This window comes from Stigmatopora argus, chromosome 13, assembly GCF_051989625.1.
Source record: "Stigmatopora argus isolate UIUO_Sarg chromosome 13, RoL_Sarg_1.0, whole genome shotgun sequence".
Classification (NCBI taxonomy): domain Eukaryota; kingdom Metazoa; phylum Chordata; class Actinopteri; order Syngnathiformes; family Syngnathidae; genus Stigmatopora; species Stigmatopora argus.
Window position 1 is genome coordinate 15,824,683 of NC_135399.1, and position 18,003 is coordinate 15,842,685.

Here is an 18,003-nt window from a genome sequence, read left to right on the forward strand (position 1 = left end):
TTGTTGGCAAGGCTAATTTCCATCTTTAGTCCGTTGTGTAGGTTGAGGATAAACGATGACACATACTAGACACACACAAAATCACACAGTTTTGTTCGTCTAAAAGCCAGGCTTTAAAATGATTGGCAAAGAAATTCAGAGACGGGAGTTCACTTATGTGAATTGGTATTGAGTTCCAGGTATGAAGAGAGAAGGTGCTTTGGATAATTTAGGGAACTCGGACGTTTGGTCGCCGGACGTTTGGTCACCCGGAAGGTTATTGATAAATTACCATTTAAAATTGTTGCTCAAATTCCCTAGTGAAGTCAAAAATCCATACCTTGTACACGCGCAAATATTATTTAGAAACCTTACTTAGCACTTAGATAGCACTTTTGCTCCCCTATCTCGCAGCGGTAGAAAATCCATCATGATTATTGCCCACTGATGAATGTCCCAGTAAACAACGCAAGCGAACCATCCCGAAGAAATGGCAATCTCGACTCCGAACATATCATTTTTTTAAATTTGAAAATACATCACATCAACGCTGCTTGAGCTTGCGCTTTAGATAAGACGTTGAGATATGCAGGAGGCCACACCACAATAAAAGCACATCCGATTTAATCGCGTGTTTACTTTCAGCCGTGAGCTGTACTGAAATACGAGCCCTGATTTGATTTGATCCTCGGCCGCTCGCTATGAGCTCCTCCGGAGTGGCTAATGTGGACCGCTTCCTTCACGTCACGTAAGAGTGAGGGGAGCATTAGAAAGGTGAAATGAAAATACTACCTGCACGGTGGAGGTGGTGGAGATGGTGGAGATGGTGGAGGTATGGGTTATCGGGATGGGCAGATGACGTATAACCAGATGAGCGTGACCTTCATGTCGATCGCCAGAATGGAGTTGTCATGTCGTGGCTTTTGACTTCCACACCATTGTTGACTACTACTTATTTATTATCTTGACTACTTATTTATCAATTATTATTATTTATTGATTATTTATCAGTTCGTTTGTGTGTTTGTTGCTATTTGTGCACTTCCCTACGTATTTATTAATTATTTATTGCTGTTGTTATTTGGGCACTTTGTGGTGAAAGCTTTAAATCTCATTATACTTGTATAATGACAATACGATCATTCAATTCAATTCAATACAATGACGACTCCATTCGACAGCATCGTTTTTTAAAAGTGTATTTTTAATTGTTTGCAAACAGTGAGTGTGAATTGACAACCAAATGTGAACTGGTTCCCATAAAATCACATTACAGGAGACAAAATGGTCCCTAATAGGTTATACTAATAAAATGTCTATAATTGAGCAAGGCACTCATTGAATTGATTGCTTTTATTTGCATTTCACAAGTATAATGAGATTTAAAGCTTTCACCACAATGCATATACAGTATACAAACAGACAAATACATAATCAATAAGTAAATAAATAATACCTTGCTTCCCTAGAGTCATTAACTCATTGGCTGCTATTGACGGGAATAGACGTCCCACTCATTTTGACGTGGAACATGATTAATAACCATAAGCTTTCCCGGTTATGTATGTATAGGTCGCTGATGGTCTCGTGCTACGTTCGTCTGACTTCGCCGCAGGCAACGTAGGATCGATTCACACTCACTGGCGGTGTAATTGCGGCTATTCATCTGTCGGTGTGCGTTTGTGTGTGCGTTTGTGTGTGTGTGCCCTATGACTGACTGCTGACTAGTATAGGGTGTAGTTCACCTTTTCAAGTTAAATGTTGTCTCTTAAGTGGACGTTCATAGTACATAAAAATGTAACCCTATTAAAAACAGAGAGCTACACGAGCTTTGATAAGCTGCGACCGTGAATCCGAAAGAAGATGGCCAATTATTCGGAAACGCTCCACAGACAAAAGTCAATACGCCCACATGCAATGCTCGATACAAGGAGGAAAAAACAACGACTAGCAGTTAGCGTATCTCAAAAAGCTAAATAAAGGATAACCAGAAGCGATTGAGGACAAAAAAAAATACCAAGAGCTGTCAAAAATGGCCCAAAGCAACTCTTTATGACAAAAATAAAACAATTAAATCGAGAAAGTGGGAGTTAAGGCAAAACTTTTTCTTAACCAAAGAGAGAAAATGCTTTAATATCTTTTGATGCTAACCTAAATGTTTTAAGGTTACAGCAATTAATAAAATAAAACTACTAATACTTCGGTAGGAGTTGAATACGTTTTTTTTAAAATAATAATACGGATGAGTGGGTAGCACCTTGGTCTCACAGTCCTGTGGTCGAGGGTTCGATCCCAAGTCTTTTTTTTTCTTTTTTTTTTTACAATAATACTGATGAGTGGTTAGCACGTCGGCCTCACAGTCCTGTGGTCGAGGGTTCGATCCCAGGTCGGTCCGAACTGTGTGGAGTTTGCACGTTTGCTTGCGTGGGTTTTCTCTGGGTTCCTCCCCTCCCACATTCCAAAAAACTTTCATGATAGGCTGGTTGAACACTCGAAAATTCCCCTAGCTATGATTGGTAGTCCTATGTCACCTCGTGCCCTGCGATTGGCTGGCCACCAAGTCAGGCTATAGTGTCCCCCGCAAGGTGCCTGAAGTCGGCTGGGATAGGCTCCAGCACCCTCCGCGACCCTTGTGAGGTTGAGGTTCAAAATATGAATGAATAATACTTTGGTAGAAGGAGTTGAATAAGTCTTTTTTTTAATTTTTACAATATTTTCGAGATCGTCTTCAACACAATTCGATGTTGTCACTCCATCCATGAGATAAAATTCAAACAAATGATCACATTTGTTGCTGTGAGTGTATTTTCTGCACGGAAGATTTCAGTTGACTCTTTTTGGGCCTTTTACTTTTTTAAAGCAGTGTTCCGTCACGGCTAACCCTGAGGCGATGAAAGGGAGTTGTTGTTTTTTCACTACCTTGCCAGCTCGTTATAATTACATTTTAGGTTGGGAAAACATGGATTCATTCACCTGAGGCTTGGGCTCTTATGCAAAGCAAGATTTAAGGAAAGTCAAATAGTTGGTTGAGTCTTAGGTGAAAATATCTGTGTCTCCACAGAGGAGTGTTGTTAACAACTACGCCAAAAGCATATTTATATGAATTGCTGAGTCTGTCAAATGAGGTTAGACAGTGGTGAAATATCAGCTCTGCTGAATGTGCAACAATCCACCGATAATCAAACACCACTTTTACGCTCTGTACAAATGGATGCAAATTTGTCCACTGAACTTATAAATTACTTCATATATTTAAAGTGTTTTTGAAGCGTGCCATTGACGGCAAGAGACGTTCCATCCAGCAGCGAATCCAATGAGTTCATGCCTGAATGGAGATCTTATTTAATTACTTTAAGCGGGAGACACTCAGAGCCACTTTTCTTTATCTTTTCCATTTCATTAATTCAATAGTACAATCTGCCCGCAACACGTGGATGATTCACATCATCGCAGTTGAATTATTTCTAATAGGAAAATCGATTCCAATAAAAAGGACAGATGAAATTGTTTTGATACGGGGAATGATAAAAGAATAAGACAAAGGTTTTCTGCTGAATTGGTGGAAAACGTTCCTTTTTTTTGGAATTGGATTTTATTAAAATGGATGTATTCTTTTCTGTATTATCCCCAATATGATTTTGACGGTTGACTAATCATACATATTTTTTTTAGATTAATCGACTAATTGTCTCATATGTATGTCTTACTATTGTATTACGAAAATAATAATAATAATATAAATAGAGATGAGATATTTACTTTTTACTTCTTGTTGTGCTTTTTGGATCAGAAATGTAAATTTAAAAAAAATACTGTCCTATGATTAATGTTATCTTATATTATCCTCTGCTTTTTATTCATTTAAAAATTGTAATAAATTTTTTTTCAATTGAATTCAATATAAATAATCAACTTGAATTTTTAAATGAAAAGGGAATTATTCCTGTATTTTCCTTTTTTTAAATAAAAAAAAAATCAAATAAATAAATGAATTTCAAGCTAAAAATATTAAGAAAAGATAAAAGTCATTTTGAAGGAAATCCACTTTTTACAGCGTTCTCAAGCAAACTGACCGGTCGCACCAAACTTTAAAAGTTAAGTTACAAAGTTGGCCAGAATTGCTACATTGCATTTTCCGCCCACAATCCCTGACCTCTCTCACCGTTCACGTCGCTACTTTCCCCGAGGCCTCAGCTAGCCGTCAAAACAAAACGCTCCGTCGCCCCCGTCTACCTTTTAACCGCTGCCTCGTCGATGACCATGTTTGCGCCTGGCGCCTCGCTTGTCTGCGGGAAGGCGGCCTCCTCGCTAACGAGGTGGCCGTTAAATGCTGAGCGAAGAGTAATAATAAGTAAAGTGGCACCGGCTGCCGCCCTGCCGTGCCGTCGACTCGGCTAAGTGGATGCCAAGCACGCCGGCTGGCATGCGTGGCATGTTCAAGCAGCGCGGAGACTGAAAATCCATAACGGCCTCCGTAATAATCAACAGCCGCTCTTACATATGCTGATCCTTGCTCCGAAATGTGCTGCAAATACCAATAATAAAATAATTGCAATATGTATTAGGAATCTTTATGGCAGAATGTTTATGGCAGCATGAATATTGACCTCCAGGTCAAGAACGTTTTTTTTTTTTTCTCCACTTATTTTGACTTGAATGAATACCTCAAGCTCTGCTTTGTTCTTGTTGTTGGTTTCTTCCATTTTCATCCTTATTTATGATTTTAACTTGTGAGTGATATGTTAGGTGCATGCAGCCAATCATGTTAAAGGGAAAGACAACAGCCAGTGCCGTATATTTTGGAGTATAAGTCGCACTAGCCAAAAAATGCGCAATGAAAATGTATAGAAGTGGCTTTTTTGGTGGATTTTTTAAAAATAAAATCAAAAACCAAACTGTAGACATGTCCTCTTGAGAGGTATTTAATATAAGATTCTTGTAAAAAATACCATGTGAAATTATATAATAACATTACATTCGTCACACTGGAGTATAAGTCGCACTTGCCAAAAAAATGCGCAATGAAAATGTATATAAGTGGATTTTTATTTAATAAAATCCAAACCCAACTGCAGACATGTCATCTTGAAAGGCATTTAAAATAAGATTCTTGTAAAAAAAATACCATGTGAAATGATATAATAACAATACATTCGTCGCACTGGAATATAAGTCGCACTAGCCAAAAAAATGTGAAATGTATATGGCTTTTTTGGTGGATTTTTATCTAATAAAATCCAAACCAAACTGTAGACATGTCCTCTTGAGAGGTATTTAATATAATATTCTTGTAACAAATACCATGGGAAATCATATAATAACATCACATTCGTCGCACTGGAGTATAAGTCGCACTTGCCAAAAAAATGCGCAATGAAAATGTATATAAGTGGCTTTTTTGGAGGATTTTTATTTAATAAAATCCAATCCCAACTATAGACATGTCATCTTGACAGGCCTTTAAAATAAGATTCTTGTAAAAAATACCATGTGAAATGATAATAACAATTCATTCGTCGCACTGGAGTATAAGTCGCCCCCCCAGTCAAACCATAAAACAAAAACACAAATTACGACTTAGAGTCCAGAAAACACAGTGTACATGAATGACCATGCGAAATATGGTCGGATAATGTATTGAAGCATGCAAATTGTGCGTTTCTTAGCCCTATGACAGACGCGAAAATAATCTTCAAACACAACAAATGACACTGCTGAAGAGGTAAAAATAGGGACACGCACTTTACTAAATATCCAATCTGTCTTTCTCCTTTCACAGCCGGTTTCGACTTTTGCGTCAATTAAAGCATAACTCATCCATAGCAGTGGGCTTTTTTGTAAAACTGCAATTTTTTAGGGGATGTCTTTGAATTCTTTCAAATGGCAAAACCCCGATAATGAAAGCGTTATTTCCCGCACGCGACAATATAAGCTGTGCTGTGATATTTTATGCAAAAGCCTGGGCTGATCTCATGACCGCCATCATAAAATATGAATGCCCTCCGTCCAATGGGAATAAGTAATGAAACGCGCCGATCGGCCTGCGGCGTTTGACAATTTACTGTAATTTGAACAACCTGCTTGTGACGATTTCATTTCGGTTCGCTCGGATTGGACGTCTACCACCGTCAGTTGCAATGAAAAACCCAGTCCTCACTCGTGTCCGTTGCCATTGGATACATTGACGTAACCATAAATATCAAATAAACACGTCTGATTATCGGACGCCACCTTTTTTTCTTCTCTCTATCGCTTTCTCCAACGCGCCGACTTCGCCGAGGATGAAAAGATTGCCGGCGTACAATTGCATGGCGTTTTATGTCGCCCAGAATTCATTTCCGTCTCGAAAACGTCTGTCCTTTTTGGCGCCCAAAGACGAGCAATGGCGCCGTTGTCTTTACCTGCCGCGGCCCACGGTTATTTAAAGCACATCATGTCTTTCATTATGTCTTGTGACATGACCCAAAATGGGGGAGAGTGTCACTGGAATTGATTTGATGCCAGTTTGAACTTGAGGAGTGAGAGAAGTGGGCCGTATTGTTCGCATCGCAACACCTCTGGAGACGTTATTAAAAGTGGGAAGGGAAGGCAGGAGTGTGTGGGAAGACATGCATACTGATGCTCGTGGCCATTTGGAATTCACGCTTACAGCATTTTCCAATATTCTTATGATATCTTTTTTTGTGTTTGACTCGTTGACTGCCTGTTCAGTGTCGAATGAATTTGACGTCTACGTATATGCGGTAATGGCAGCGCTGTTTTTTCCAGAATTCTCGAGTTCTTGCTTGATTATGACTTAATCGTGGGTAGGCTTTGGACATAAAAAAATGTTTGTTTATAGTTATAGAGTATATATCAAATTTGACTTTAGAAATGGGCAATATATTTGTAAAACCTCAGTCTGTTTTTATTTAAAGGAGAAATATCTAAGATTTGCCCTTTAGTGATTGAATAAATGCCCCGAAATTTGTATTTATTTATTTTTTATTTTTCATTTTTTTAACTATGACAAAAAAAAAATCATCTTTGGGGTGTTACATAGCCAGAGTGCATTTCTTTTTTTCTTTTTTCTTTTATTAATTACATACTGTTAAGTTATACATGCATTAAAAGTTCTAAAAGTTGAAAAATATACTTGATATATTCACATGTATTTTATGATATATTCGATAGCAGTATATATAATTTTTAAAACCTACCGGGGGATTGAAACCTCGATCTCAGAACTGTGAGGCTTATGTGCTTACCACGTTTCCACTGTGATGACTAGAAGAAGAAAAAATGCTAATATTTAAAAAAAAAAAAAAAGTTTGATCTTAAACAGGTTAGTGGTTACTAAAGTACATAAATGTCAACTCTGGAATACTTCTCCACTGCAGTGAGCATTATCCTGGAAAGGGTTAATGTCCACCAGGAATGCGGTACATTAAATAGGAATGATTTTCTTTGGGTGTTACTGGGAGTGAAGACAAGTGGCTGAAATATTCCGATTTAAGGAGCGGCATTGTCGTGTGGAAACACAAATGAGCAATTCATTCAACGCACTGTAAATCGGCGCTTGAAGAAAGCGACATGTTGATTAAACGCTAAACAGAAAGTCGATACTCTGCGCACTGTATGGAATGCCATCATGGAACAATCCACAGTGATAATAGTCATTCAATATGTGTTGGAAGAGCGTTTACACATGCATTATGGACCATGAATTATTAATGAATGGGGCAGCAAGAGTGCCTGTGTAAGTAACGGCTTGCCTTTTTAACTCCCATGTTTGACTACTTACTTTCATAAAGGAAAGAAAAAAAACTGAAGTTTGTTGAAATGCCCTTGAGCAAGAGGGTGGAACACTGTGTGTGTGCAAAACAATATAATATCTCTTACAAGATTATATTGTATTAAATATATTTTCCAAAATGTCAAAAGCTGCTGTTTTGGAAGCTCTACTCATTGGACGCGTGTTTGGAGAAACCTGCACAATCTAATCGGATCCAAAACAGGAGCGCTTTGATGAATTCAGCTGTTTACAATGATAATAAATATATCTTATGATTGATATTCATTCAGAGCGATAATATTTAACTGTGGTTATTATCTTAGAATTGTTTCATCATGTACTGTGAGGTTCATCTTTATGGACACAAACATCTCGCGTCGCAAAATAGCTAAATATTTGTAAAAATTACAAGTAAAAAGGTACTTTAAAAAATGTCGGAGTGCGAGCTGGTTCAATGAAGGTAATATTTGTAAAAATCATAAATAAAAACGTACTTGAGAAAAATGTCAGAGTTTGGGCTGACGCTATGAATTGACCTATCAACAACTAATTTATTATCAAAAAATTAATTGACAATCATTTAGATTTTTTTTTATAATTGAGTCTCTTCATAATAAATATTCTTTTTTATTTATGTATTACACATTTTATATAATGTTGGTGTATTTTTTTAAATATTCCCTTATATATATATATATATATATATATATATATATATATATATATATATATATATATATATATATATATATATATATATAAATAAATAAATTAAAAACAAAAACAAACGGTTTGTATAACTTTCAAAAAATTGAAAAATAGCCTAACTACTATCTTTATTTCTCCACTTTATTTAAAGGCAAATACATTTCCCATGAAAAACTGTAAATATTGTACTTTTTTATTTATTCCTAAAAGATCTTTTTTTTAAATCTTCATATTTTGGAGAAAAACATCAATTATTTTCTCCCTCTGTCGCTTTAAAAAGCAGGCAAAGTATCTGTACTGATTTAGCATGAGATATTTACTAACATCTGCTTTTGACTTTACAAAACAACAACACAATAATCCACAGGAAAATATTTATCATCTAATCATGCCTTTTTTTCCCCGTTTTGTTTCAGTGAACATTCATAACTCATTGTTAAAACCAGAGTAATGGTACAGCAAATACGACGATTTACTATGTACAAAAACTGATTAGTCAACTAATCTAAAAAAAAAAAATGAATAATCGACCATCAAAATAGACCTAACGTGGAGGTGCCAAAAAGTAATTGCATGCTGCGCTGGCAGTTAGTAAGCACTCTAAAAGTGCCTCTGATTTCATGCATAAACTGTTTTGCTGTAATTAAAATGACTACACGCTCATTAGAAAGCTGTGCGTGGTGGAAGGCATGACTACGGGCTCCACACCGAAAGGTTGAGCAGCGAGCGATACGGTACGTCATTGCGCTTTTCTTTTGTCTGGCTAATAAACTCGTGCAATAATCATCGACTGCGGAAATAATTCTCTCTGATTGCCTTCTTCGGGGTCATCAAAAGCTTCAGATAGGAATAAAATCGTGGCAGAAAACCCCATTAGCGGCGAAATCGATGCTGTCTCGGCGGTGAAAAAAATGACGAGCAATGGCCAACCTAAAAGGGTGAGAAAGTACCGCGACATACGAGCAATTCGAGATACGAGTAAAATTTCGAGCAAATAATTATCTCGAGATTCGAGACACATTTCGAGATACGAGAAAGCCAGGTGTTTTGTAAAGAGAGGCTGTTTATGATTTTAGCGCACTGTCTTTTTTGCCGCATCTCTTTTGTGTATAACAGATATCTACGAGCACTGGGCGGAGCGTTGCATTTTTTTCAGTGTTTTTTTCTCCGTTAGTCAGTGCGAATGGCGGAGCGATCGCTAATACGAGAGGAGTTTATACTACTTCTCGTTGGAAAATGGTCGTGCGTTATCCTATTGTAAGGACATTTGCGTGCATCATTTTCTGAATATTTTGAAGGGAATACAACAGCAAACAGCCCATCGATAGTGAAAGTCAGGGTGGAGGCGGGGCAAAAAGAGCCAACCCGGGAGAAGAAAGGTATCAAACTTTAATACAAAATTAGAATTAAGTTTAGTGTTAGGTTCGATTAAACTTATTTTTGAGTGTGTCTGCATCGTAATCCAAGTTCATTTAAATTTGTTTATGTTATGTTCGAGCGTGTTGCCTCAAAATTTCTTATCTGGCAACCCCACTTCTTTAACTCCTGGAAGACCAGTTTCCAGCGGTTCTACCAAATCTATCCCATCCAGTATTTTGAGATGCATTGGGGTGAAAAAAACATAAATAAAACTTGCCGTGTGCAGCTTTTAAACGCTGTCGTCCTTGTACATTTAAAAAAAATGGATGCGATCACAATCCAGAATTAGCCCGAGTTCAAATAGAATCCTTAAATGTTTAACATGGTTTTATCTTTCTTTGTTCTCCCGCTTAATTCCATCATTTTGTTCCCTGACTCGGTGACAATGTCGTATGTTGACTTAGGAAATACCGGCTTATTCCGCGGGATTTAGAGGATTGACTTGACTGACAACAACGTCTAGACTTCCGATCCTCTCACGCCGGTTTAAATCGTTGTTGCTAGAAAATACTGGTCGACACTCCTCCATCGCTTGGCGATGAGCCGTCGAGTAGACAGACGATCCGGTGAGGCCACGGAGCCGTTCTAACCTTGAAGAAGAAGGGCGCCGTAGTCCTCAGAGTGTTGGTGTCCCTCCAAAGCCCTTTTATCCCCATATGCAGTCGCTTGATATATGAGTTTAGTGATGTCTGGGAAAAAAAGCAGAGCACAATGAAAGGATGTCATGTCAAGATGCTGCTAGAGCGAAGTGATGAAAAGGTTGCACTCAGTATTTGCTTCTCAGTAGGACAGGCATCATTAACATGATCCTTTTTTTTTTTGCTCGACTAAAATAGACTTTAGCCTGCGTCACACAGCGTTAGCCTCGCCGGTGGACTGATTTTTAATCATTGTCGGGAAATCTCAGTCCCGTGAAAATGTCATAATGTAAAAATCGAAAATTCGTATTATCTGTTGATAAAACCTATGGCATGTCAGTTTGGTTTTTTGTAATGGAGTGCTGTTTTTGTGTTTTTTTTTCCACTTTCAATCTGTTTTATTGTGTGTCAAGGAAGAGTTTCACAGGCTAGGTAGTCAGTCAAAAAAAAAAAGGTACCCCTAGGCGGCCATAATGTCAATGAATTCCAGTAATTTACAAACTTTGCCTTTCCCGTGTGAATGCAAAGCAATTAACACAGAGGTTTAATGGTAACTGGCAAATTACCAAAGGTCCACAGGCATTAATAATCCTGTGGTACTCAGGACTTTTATTTGTTTTCTTCTCGTTCAGTAGACTTGGGATTCATAGTAGAAATCATTTGAAAATAGGCATGAACACGAGGCAAATACTAAAACAAGACAATCTGATAATCCACACGTCTACGAATGGTATAACTGTCATCCTTCATCATATCGTCATCCACTTTACTCTATCTCACTGCATTATGGATTTTAAAGAACCCAATGTTTACATTTTTTCTGTTTTAAACCCATGAACAAGCATATTAATTAGCCTTAGCCACAATTTAGGATTCTTTCACGTCTTGAAAAATCATGAGTTAATCGCAAAAATTCTGAATAAAAAAAAACGACATTTCTGTGTCGTCGTATTCCAAACATCCATTGCTCACAAATAAATCTTTGACACGAGATTAACGCAAAACCAATGTATTTCCCCTGAAGGAATCTAAATGTAAATCATATATGTCAATCCAAATGACTGTTGGAGCAAGTGTCAAGACCCGAAGCGAAAGCTTCAATCCAACGCTTACTTGCTTGCTTGTTTCTACAAGATGCCATATGAGTAATATATAATATCCAACAAAACCAGAAAGTGCAAATCATAAGCGACCCTCCCTTGCAATGTACGGCAATATACTGCCTTTGCCTATAGCTTTTCTTCATCTACTTTAATGCAAGTGCAAACACTTGCACTGCAAACGCTGCTCCCAACATGAACTCATCTCTACCGGAAAGACTGTAGAGATTGTGATTAATGCAGCAAAATAGCGGTATTGACACGGTAACACAAGTGGCTAGCTCTCTTTAAGAGGTGCAGTAAATTTACTGAGGAAATGAAAAGAAAGACAATGACTTAGTGCAGAGTAAGTTGCAATCTCTTCTGAGACCACAAAGGTGGAAAATGCCCTTTTTCTGAGCGTTATTTGTCAAGAGGAATTTCATGGAAATAAGAATTTGGAAGCAGCATAAAATAGGTCAACGTCGTCATTTCGCTGCCTAAAAACGTAATTTCAGTCGAAAATAATTCCGTTCAAATCTGGTGGTGGCCAAACTCATACTTAGTTTACAAAACCTTCCATCACAGAGCTCCTCCCCCATTGCAAGATTTTGTACAAAAAAATTCCAACACATCAACAAGGGCTGGCTCTAGAGGTGACTGTGTAGTTCCCTTCAAAAAGACGGCTAAATTAGCCAAAACAACTTCTCTCTTTATACCTGGAACTCAATACCAATTAACATACATGAACTCCTGTCTCTGAACCTCTTGGCCAATCACCTTAAAGCACAGGTGTCAAAGTGGCGGCCCGTGGGCCAAATCTGGCCCACCGCATCATTTTGTGTGGCCCAAGAAAGTAAATGATGAGTGCCAACTTTCTGTTTTATGATGAAATTCAAATGAAGATTGTAGATTATTTCCTGTGTTTCCTCATTTTAAATCAATAATTGCAAAAATTTGTACTAATTTGAATGTTCAAAAATTAATCTATCGATTAGCACGATCGAGAAAGCTGTCAATTTATTAATCAATTAATTTTGGCAGCTTAGTTGGAAGACATAACGGCCCTCCGGATGTAATCGAAACTACCATGTGGCCCGCAACAAAAAAATGAGTTTGATACCCCTGCTAAAAGCCTGGCTTTGACCAACAAAATTGCCATCAAAACGCTGTCTAAAACTACCACGTGTGTGTGTGTGTGTGTATGTTTCATCGTTTACCATCTTACATATTTACTTATACATGTCCCTTAACACAAACACGAATATGTTCATTAATATGTGATGTCCTTAATGAAATATATCAAACTTGGAGTAAACGGCTAACTCTCCATTTTGTTTTTCTAGTCAACGGTCGTATAGAAAAACGGATGCGGGCCACATGACTGTAATACCAGTGCGAGCAATTGAAGTATCTTAGAATGCGTCTGAAAGAGACTCGTCAATGAAGATAGAAAGAAATCCGATGAAGTGAACTTCTCCACATTTCTGCGGCTCTTCCTAAATCGCAGCTTGAGGGAAGAGAACCATGCGCATCATTAACTTTTCCCCAACGTCATTAATTATGTAATGTGGAGACAAATCTTCTTAAGGCAAGCCACTGCTTCTCTCCCATTGATTTATCTTTAACTTCACGCCAACTGGTGGCATACACAATCAAATTCTTTCTGGTAATTGACTTTTTATGACCCTCGATCCAAGACCCGTGAGGGCGACGTGCTAACCACTTGGTCACCTGACCGTGTCAATAAAAGGGATTATTCTCATTATTGAACAAAATAGGTGATTCAATTTTAGGGTAGTAAGGTTAGAAAGTGAATAACCAGGTCAGAGGAGGTCAGAAATATGGCGATGCTTTGAATTAGGCTGCTTAGGTGGAATGCTAAGCATCACGGCTCTATATTTGGGGAGTTTGATGATGATAAGCACCCCAGTTGCTCGTTTTTCTTCCAATAAGTGGTGTTTTCTTTTCCTAGGCGACCATCTGCGAGTTTGTTCCCAAGGAAACACGTGTTGTACCCCAGAAATGGAGGATGCCTTCAGCCAGCGGAGCAAGCAGCACTTTTCTGAGATGCTGGACGACATGAGTCATAACTTGAGGAGCATGTTCGTGTCCAGACATCAGAAGTTTGATGGTGAGTTTGAGACTGAATTTGATTTATTTCAGAATACATGAGTTGTCTCTGCTGACAGTCAATTCGCATTTTTTTACTCATTAAGTTATTGTTTAATATAGCACTCACCATTTATTGCACAAACTGTTTTCTTCGTTATGGTTGGTTATTATTTTCTTTAACACACACAAATGAAATGAAAATGAGCACGGAAAACTACATTTTTGTTCATTGATATCAATAAAAACTATATTAAGAAGGGGGTGATGAGGACAAGCATGTCGTCACAAAGGAAATTCAAGAAACTAATCCCTTCATTTTGAAATTACGGGAGGATCAATAGTGAATCAACCTAAAATCAAATGAAAAATCCCAAACTATCAAGTATTATAGTCATATCATGCATGTTTATATCATGCAAATATTGTATTTTCTGAACTATAGGCTACTTTTTCTGCCCTAGTTTGGCTATTTGTATTTTTTTCTGTCTAACCAATGACATCTTGTTATGATTTTTTTAGGCTACAGTTATCTAAAAACCTGTTACGTTAACCAATGCCTATTTAGCCTTTTCGTCTCTATTTTACAATTGGTTACTTTCACAGATATTTGCTCCTGGTTTCAGAAAAAAATAAAAATGGCCCTCCCTAAAAATGCGACATGAATTCCAGTTCGACTTGTAAATATATATTTTCCTCTTCATATTGCGATGTCAGGCTAGTGCGATTTATACGCCGAAGAATACGATAAAACTCCCGTATTTAAATCACATTTCAACGTGTCGCAGCCAATGTTCCCTCTAATTTTTTTGTTTGTCTGGGCAGAAAGACAACCTCCCTGAGCACACTGAGTACCGACCGGTGTGAGCAACATCATCATTGCTCGCTATGGGCACACACCAGTATCACACCTGCCATAAGCAGGTGCATGTCTACTACACATAAATGATTTAGTAATAATAAAAAGTTAATGATTAATGCGCAGAGAAGATGAGAGTAGTGCGCAATTGCGCACGCGCGCATCTTAGAGGGAACAATGGTCGCAGCCAAGTACGACCCCTGAAGTACCTTTTCAAACGCACAAGAAAATCAAAAGCCTGTATGTTGGTGTAAATAAAGGTTAACTGTTTGTAGCTCTTTCCCGCATTCATGAGCAGATGAGAAAAAGACGCTCTTAGCATTCAACCGGACCAAGTAACCTTCCTTTGGTCGGATTAAATAAAAACATGGCAGATTGACAAGAACAGCCCAGAGCCAATCTTTGCATTATTAAGCTTTGTTTCACGGTCTTGAGTGCAACGCTGTGAGATGAAGCCCCCATAGCGACTGTCTTGACCACCACGCTACAAAAAGTGTGTGCTTGTGAGTCTGTGTGTGTGTGTGTGTGTGTGTGTGTTATTCATTAGCCAAAGCAGACGCTTCTTCTTCCCGCGGTAGCTTCCCACCTACTTCTTGTAGCTTCTTCAATGGAGTCAGTTGCTTTTAATGAGATCTTATAATCTTTCACACTCGCGACTTGAGACTGTGTGGGCAGAAATGTCTTATCACCTCAAAAGCAGCGGTGAAAAGTCTGGAAGTGGAAATGGCCCACGTGTCCATTTCATGTTTAAGGTGATTTCAACTCAATTGCAGCGTAAAACTATCATTTCGCGTTAAAGTTGCACCTAATAAGTTTTAATTGCCGGTTGGCTTTGCGGCGCTGGAGGTTTCCTTGGCAACGGATACATTTGGTGACAAAATGACACCTCACGCTTAATCAAGTCGTCAATCAAGAGCTGCTTTAGCGAGTTTTTGCGGGGATTAACGCGGAAACGTGTGGCTTTGTGTGATGATGTTGTGTTAAGATTTTAGCTAAAAAGAGGAGTGTAAATTCACCAAAAGTTGGACCCGCGTGAAATGAAGCGAAAATTGTACTTTGGCTTATTTCTTCCACATGGCTTACTGTTTTAACGCTGAACTTTTTAATGAACGTTTCCTGTCATTTTAAAGAGAAATGTTGTCACTCTCTTAAAATAATTGCCAGCGTGATCTTGGTCTGAGCCGGAGTATATTTTGGGGTCCTTTGGGAGGGCTATCATGTCAAAGGGCCTGCTACGATTAATCTACTAATTGACAACTAATTCATTTTTTTCTTCAAATTAATCCATCACTATTTCTTCATCTAAGTCATTTTTTGAGACACTCAAAATATTTTCTTGTAGTCATCATACTTATTCACATTTTATTCGAAATAAAAACAGGTGTAACCGAATATTTTTAAATGTGTTTTGACATTTTCTTAAATTTAAATGGGAAAAATCTCTTTAAACTGAAAAATTTACATTATTGATTTGTTTTTCAATATTTAAAAGGAGTAAACCAACAGCATTGTGTTAGTGTATTTTTAATATACAAACAAAAAGCTGAAAAAAAATAATGTTTACCATATTTTCTCGCATATTGGCCGCCTCCGCGTATAAGCCGTACCCTTAAAATTGCCTTAAAATCCTTGAATTTTACAATTTCTTTCTTTTCACATTTTATACAAGATACATTAGTTTTTTCTCAAATTTCATTCATAGGCATCAAAATAAATTTAGTTTGGCGTTTTATCTGTTTATCTATATTGAAATAAAAGACCGTATTTTGCTTAATGCCGTTTTGTCTTTGTCATCTTGCAGTTTCGTGCATGTCAAGTCGAATTTGTGCGCATATAAGCCGTACCCTTGATTCAGTCATCTTTTTTTTGGTTACAATTACGGCTTATATGCGAGAAAATACGGTATTGGTTACAGCAACTTGGATGGTTCTACTGATGGCTTTTTTTTATTAGTTTCTTTCACTGTCTACATTACATGTGTCAAAGTGGCGGCCCGGGGGCCAAATTTGGCCCACCGCATCATTTTGTGTGGCCCGGGAAAGTAAACCATGAGTGCCAACTTTCTGTTTTAGGATCAAATTAAAATGTAGAGTATAGATGTATATTAAATTTCCTGATTTTCCCCCTTTTAAATCAATAATTGTCATTTTTTAATCCATTTTTTCTGTGTTTTTAGTTCAAAAATCATTTAGTAAAATCTAAAAATATATTTAAAAAAAGCTCAAATAAACATTGTTTTAGATCTATAAAAAAACGAATATTCAGGGCTTTTAATCCAGTTCTTTTAATCCATTTATTAAAAAAAATCTAAATATTATATCTAAAATGATCTGGCCCACGTGGCCCTCAAGTTGACGTTAAAGCGGCCCGCGAACCAACCCGAGTCGGACACCCTTGTCCATAATTCTTGCAAACGCACGAATAAATAAACAATTTCTCTGCGTTGATTTGCTGCTGTCAATGCAAAGGGAATATCACAAGCAGGGAAGAAGGTATCAGCTTTGTCCAGACGTGCCATTTCCCTTTGCGATTTGCTGCCATTCCCCATTATTTCATCAGCGGCAAAGCAGATTCCATTTGAAAGTTTTGCCTTTTTTTCCCCCCTTTGAGCTTCCGCAACCATTGATTGCTACATTGAGCGAATTAGACTGTTTGAAATTGGGTGCCATTGTCAGGCTTGAGCCAAGCCCGAGAAGATGTGAGAGGGAAGGTTCAAAATCTCAACGCTGAATTATTTATGAAGCTTGTACATTTTGCATTTCTCCGGACGACGGTCGATGCCGGTGTGGTGTCAAAACTCGCCAAGCCGCGAAGATGCGTCGTGGCATCCGATGAACACCGACCGGGTGTTGGAGTGCACCTGAGCGGAGGTGTTGTTTTCTTTATCCTCTTGAGGGAGAATTTATAATGAAGGCGCTTATAGTCTGTGGTATGGTTGAGAAGGCGAGCATTTTCGAACATAGCGCGTTAAAAATCTTAAGAAAATCGGACCTGTTGCACGTGATCGGAAGAAAATTGGGTGTTTTTTGGTAGTCAGATCATTTTAGAATTTAGAGCGTTTTAATCACCGATTTATCTTGCAATTAGTCAATTATCGGCTCATTGGGGAATCACCTTCTTTCTTTCTTGCTTTCATCCGCAGGGCCGTTATGTCTTCCAACATGGCTGCCAAAATTAATCGATTAATGAATTGACATCTTTTCCGATCATGGATAGATACTTTTTGGAGATTAAAATGAGTACAAATCTTCTTTTTGAGCCTCTTAATAGCAAATATTCTCTTGTAATGGATTTTTAAAATGTATTTATTTTTTTTCATCAGAAAATTCAACCCCAGCCTCTTGTGTGTGGTTCCAGTTTTATCTAGGTCTGCATTGTCTTTTCCTGTGTCTGTGCTTGCTGCTGCTACAAACTGAATTTTCCAAATATGGGATA

The 18,003-nt window shown here is 37.8% G+C and overlaps 1 protein-coding gene across 2 annotated transcripts in view; it reads left to right on the top strand.

The window, feature by feature from the left end:
• Positions 1–18,003, top strand: part of LOC144086891 (glypican-6-like) — a 60,671-nt gene that overhangs the window by 5,728 nt on the left and 36,940 nt on the right. For both annotated transcript variants that reach the window (XM_077617055.1, XM_077617056.1), the window contains exon 2: positions 13,573–13,731. In XM_077617055.1, coding sequence (XP_077473181.1) covers positions 13,573–13,731 — 159 coding nt within the window. The remainder of the gene's footprint in view (positions 1–13,572; positions 13,732–18,003) is intronic.